We start from the raw sequence: 5,000 nt of genomic DNA, 5'->3' as shown, positions 1-5,000 counted from the left end.
ACGGGGGAGTCCTCCGCTTCCTCCACCTCCAGGATGCGCTCGACGGAGGGCGTGCGGGATCGAAGTCGGGATCGCGGGCCCGATTTGGTCCTGCTGCGCGTCTTGTGGGCGTGCGGGGGCGTGGCGCCAGCCTCGCCAGGGGGAGGGGAGGGGCTGAGGAGCCGCGGGGACACGGCGCCCTCCTGCTCCATCGGCTCGGGCGAGGGCGACGTGGTGACGGAGCGCTCGACGCTGCGCCGCACCACGACGCGCTTGTACCTGACGCGGTCGCCATGCTCCACGCTCTCCCGCTCCTCCTCCTCGACGCGCTGGAAGCCCTCCAGGCCGGCGCTGTCGGGGTCGTCCTCCTCCAGGCGGTCGCTGGAGGACTGCGTCTCCGTGTGCGGCCTGGCGTCTCCGGGGGCGCCCCACACCGTGGTCGTGTGCGTCGTCGAGGTGACGGCCTTGGCCACGCCGCCGCTCCTCTCGGCCTTGGCCACCACCTCGCGGCTCACCAGCTGCCGCGCCGGGCTCCTCCTCGCCTCGCCCTCCGCCGCCTCCTCGCGCTCGGGCGTGGCGCCGCGGCTCGTCCTCGGCCCGGGCGACTGCCGCAGCTGCGGCCACTCCTTCACGGGCGACGACAGGCGCTGCCGCACCTCCTGCCGGTGGACCTCGAGGCGCCGCTCGATCTCCTCGGCCATGGACGAGCCCTTGACGGAGTAGGTGGACTCCCAGGGCTCGGGCGTGGGCTCGCGGCGCTCCGCCCCCTTCAGCTCCTCGCTGCCCCGACGCAGCTGCACCCACTCCCGTGTGGGCGAGATGCTGCTCGAGCGCATCCTCCGCCGCTCCTCCAGGCGCCGCTCGATGTCCTCGGCGAGAGTGGAGGAGCTGCTCTCGTCCTCCACCCACTCCCACTCCTCCTCGGACGACCGGCGGCGGCGGCTGAGGCGCTCGGGGCTCCCGCTCGCCCTCCGAGGCCGCTTCTCGTGGCCAGGCCCTTCGTCGGCCACGTCCTCCACCACCACCTCCGTCCCGATTTCCACGTCGGGCGAGACGGTGCCCTCCCTCCGGCCGGCGCCAGCCCTCTCGATCGAGGGCGACCTGGCCCGACCCCACCACACCTGCTCGAAGAACGACACCTTATTGAGTAGCGACCGCGGCCGTTTTTCCGTCCTGCCGCGGTCGTCGTCGCCGCTCCCGCCCGACGGCGTGGGCGACTTCCCTGGACTCTTATCAGCCATGCTTGCGTGTGACGGCGGCACTCATGGACCGGCGTTGCGGCCGCGTGTTTGTCGTCGCGGGACCGTCGGCGTGCACGCGTGATCACTGACGGGGTCGCACTGTGCCTGCCTGGCGCTCCGACCGTCCGCGCTCACCCAACGCCCGCCCAACCAGCGCTTACCTCGTCGGCCCACACACCCACCACCCTTCCTGCCCGACCGCCTCGCCCTCGGACCTGCCTCGACCTCTTGTCCTTCCCTCGCTCTGCAGGTCCTCCGATCTTCCTTTTCTCTCCTCGTCTACTTCTATGTCTCCACTTCGTCAGCCTTCCTATCACTCCCGTTTATCTTCGGAAAGTCCATTTAACATCGAGTCCTAGGTCCTCCCCCGCCCCCCGCCCCCCTCGTCCAGCAGCTTCCAAGTGTCACGAATTGGGTGGTAAGGCGCCGCCCGCGCTGCCAGACGCACAATGAACCACAACACAACCCGACAACGGATGAATGTCATCTCTTAGTGTCTCCACCAGAAAACCACCATTACTCTGGACGTAACGGCAGCAGTGGCTTTTCCTGTGAAATATTCTTCTTTAATTCGTGAAAATCGAAATAAGACACAATGTTACCTCGGCAACGCTAGACCTTGAGAAAGCCGGCCTCTTGCGCGACCCCGCTATAGGGAATTCGATTCCCTTCGCTCCTCCGCTCCCTTCTTCAACTCTCTCTTTCTCGACTCTATTTTGTTTACCGTTTCGCGTTACTAGAGAATGAGAAAGACGAATTCACTCCAGTAAGCTACCACGTGACAGGACAGCACGTCAAAGACTCCATTACAGTCACTGGATCCACCTCCCCCCCCACCCTCTCCTCAAAAAAGAAGAATCGCGTAAACACATCCGAGGAAATGTCAAACTTTTACCAGCCACGCGAAGACGAAACACCAAAATACAAAAGCAAAAAAAAAACAAAAAAAACAAAACATAACCCTTCTCAACTAAAAAAAAAAAAAAAGTAGAGTAAAACCAGTCACAACAGTAAAAAAGAAAAAAAAAAGAGTAAAAACAGGCAAAAAAAAAATAAAAAATAAAAAATAAAAACAGAACAAAAACATAAATAGCATTCACATATCGGTTCCCTGTTTGCACGCTGACCCCACTGACTGATCACCTGCATCATGTACGCTCCTTCTCAGTCAAGTGTTTCGGGCTGAAGGTGATTTCAATGGCGCTTGTTACGTGATCTGGCGGGAGAGGGAGGGGGGGGGAGGAGGTTGTACGGGTATGGGGTGAGTGGGGGGGGGGAGTTGTTTACGTGTATGCGTGTGAATACATGAAAGAAAATGGTAAGTAGGTAGGTAGGTAGACAGATAGATAGATATACTAGATAGATAGATAGAAGAAACGGAGGAGGAGTGGAATACAACGAGGAAAGAGAGATAAAATTTTCAGGTGAGAGAGAAACAGCTAAAAGAGGAAGAGAGAGAACAGACGATAAAGAGGGAAAATCAAATCAAAGCAGAAGAGAAGGAGGAAGAGGAAGCAGAAGGTTAAAGAGATACCCCAAAGATTCCCGCTCGTTTGTAGGCCTTAACCTCTGACCTCAAGACACCCCCTTGCCCCTTCCCCTCCCCTCCCCCTGACTCTTATTTCTTTTTCGATCCCCCCACCCTCACCCTCTCCATTCTTCTCATTCTCTTTTCACTTTCCCTTCTCCTCACGCTCCCCCCCCCCACTTTCCCCTCTTTAACTCTTTCCTTCCTCTTTTTCTTCTCTCCTTTCACCTCTTCCTGTCTTCCATACTTTCTTCATTCTCTCCCCTCCCCCTCCCTCCTTCTCCCTACTCCCAATCTCACTCCTCTTTCCTTCTTCCTCCTTACAATTCTTCTCCCCACTCCCTTTTCCTAACCCTTACCTCTCCCCTCTCCCCCCCCCCTCCCCCTTCCCCCCCCCCCCCTCCCCCCCCCCCCTCCCCCCCCCCCCCCCCCCCCCCCCCCCCCCCCCCCCCCCCCCCTCCCCGCGTTCACTTTATCCGGAGTTGCATTCTCTTCACCTGGATTCTCCCGTTACTCCTGATCAGCTGATGGTTAGTGAGGGTTTCCAGTATAAATCGCTATATCAGCTCTATCTGGTGAATATCTGGATATATCTGTGCATATAACTGTGTAAATATATAAATACATATATATGTACACACGCACACACACACGCACACACACACACACACACACACACACACACATATATATATATATATATATATATATATATATATATATATATATACATATATATATATACACACACGTACATACATACATACATACATACATACATACATACATACAGATATGAGTAGTTGCGTGACTAGTGTATCCGTGTATGCATACAGTCTACCCATATATATTTCCGGCTACCCATCGAGCCGCAAAACCTCCCCTTCACGCCCAAGGCAACGCAAAACAAAACAGCATCGCTCCCCGCAAGCAAAACCCTGTGCAACATCCGCCATTGCATATGTGCAGTTGTCTCGCTCGATTTGCCTTTTTGTGTTGTTATGAACTCTCTCAATTTACGTATCTAGCATGGCAACACCCTCGCTGAGAGAGAGAGAGAGGGGGGGGGAGAGGGGAGAGAGAGAGAGAGAGAGAGAGAGAGAGAGAGAGAGAGAGAGAGAGAGAGAGAGAGAGAGAGAGAGAGAGAGAGAGAGAGAGAGAGAGAGAGAGAGGGAGAGAGGGAGGGAGGGAGGGGGAGAGGGAGGGGGAGGGAGAGAGGGGGAGAGGGGGAGAGGGAGGGAGAGGGAGAGGGAGAGAGAGAGAGAGAGAGAGAGAGAGAGAGAAGAGAGAGAGAGAGAGAGAGAGAAAGAGAGAGAGAGACTAAATGAGAGAGAGAGAGAGAGAGAGAGAGAGAGAGAGAGAGAGAGAGAGAGAGAGAGAGAGAGAGAGAGAGAGAGAGAGAGAGAGAGAGAGAGAGAGAGTGAGTGAGAGAGAGAACAGAAAGGAGATCGTAACCACAACCTAAATACATCTCTCCCTTAGGCCATAAAATGAAGAAGGAGGAAGAGGAGGAGGAGGAGAAGGAGAACAATAAGAAAAAGAATCCAAAAATGATAAAGAACAAGGGGGAAAAGAAGATCAAACCGCAACAGACAGAAGAACATTGATGAAAAGAGAGAACGAGAGAGATAGACAAATAAGCAAATTTCAAATATGATCGGTAGACATCACAATCAGCTGTTCTTGTGATCGTTTTTTGAAGTTTATTGATATGTGTGCATGGCATATATGTGTGCATGGTGTATCTTTTGAAAACATGTGCATGGTACAGGAACTCTATAGAAATAAATAAATCAAGAAAAGCAAATGGCAAAAAAGATAGGCGAGACAAGAAATATATAGGTATATATACATAGAAAAAAATATGCTCCTTATAACATTCTTATTTGCGGTTATAATAATATATCATTTATAGCTATATCACATGTAACTTATAACTGATCACTCATACTTATAACTTTACCGATCTGGGATTTATCAGAATTTATTTCATTCTTACTAGTTCGGTCGCTCGATACCCTTCGGCTATTTAGGTTAAACGTGATTGCAAGTTTAACTTTCAACTCATTTAAGGATGGTTTTGTTGGTCTACATTCTCCAGTTCCACAAGTGTAATTAAAACAAATTGTAATACAAGAACTTAGTCTAAAGGGAAAGTGGAATTGTATTTACAGACATAGACATGCATGCTTTTACTAATATATCTACACACCTATATAGCTAAACACACAGACAGACAGACAGATAGACAG

General features: G+C 52.8%; 1 protein-coding gene across 2 annotated transcripts in view; it reads right to left on the bottom strand.

The window, feature by feature from the left end:
• LOC122247325 (muscle-specific protein 300 kDa) overlaps window positions 1-2,030 on the bottom strand; it is a 106,579-nt gene extending 104,549 nt beyond the window's left edge. The window contains exon 1 of one of the 2 annotated variants that reach the window (XM_086540536.1): window positions 1-2,030. This exon is cut by the window's left edge and continues 515 nt beyond it. In XM_086540536.1, coding sequence (XP_086396662.1) covers window positions 1-1,220 — 1,220 coding nt within the window. In that variant the 5' untranslated portion in view covers window positions 1,221-2,030. The other variant, XM_086540537.1, reaches the window with a different exon arrangement.
• Between the last annotated feature and the right edge of the window lie 2,970 nt (window positions 2,031-5,000).

This window comes from Penaeus japonicus, unplaced genomic scaffold (assembly GCF_977035675.1).
Source record: "Penaeus japonicus unplaced genomic scaffold, GWHDUDI00000001_assembly GWHDUDI00000010, whole genome shotgun sequence".
Lineage (NCBI taxonomy): Eukaryota > Metazoa > Arthropoda > Malacostraca > Decapoda > Penaeidae > Penaeus > Penaeus japonicus.
Note: the sequence above shows the minus strand (reverse complement) of the source record. Positions and strands in the feature narration are given on the sequence as shown.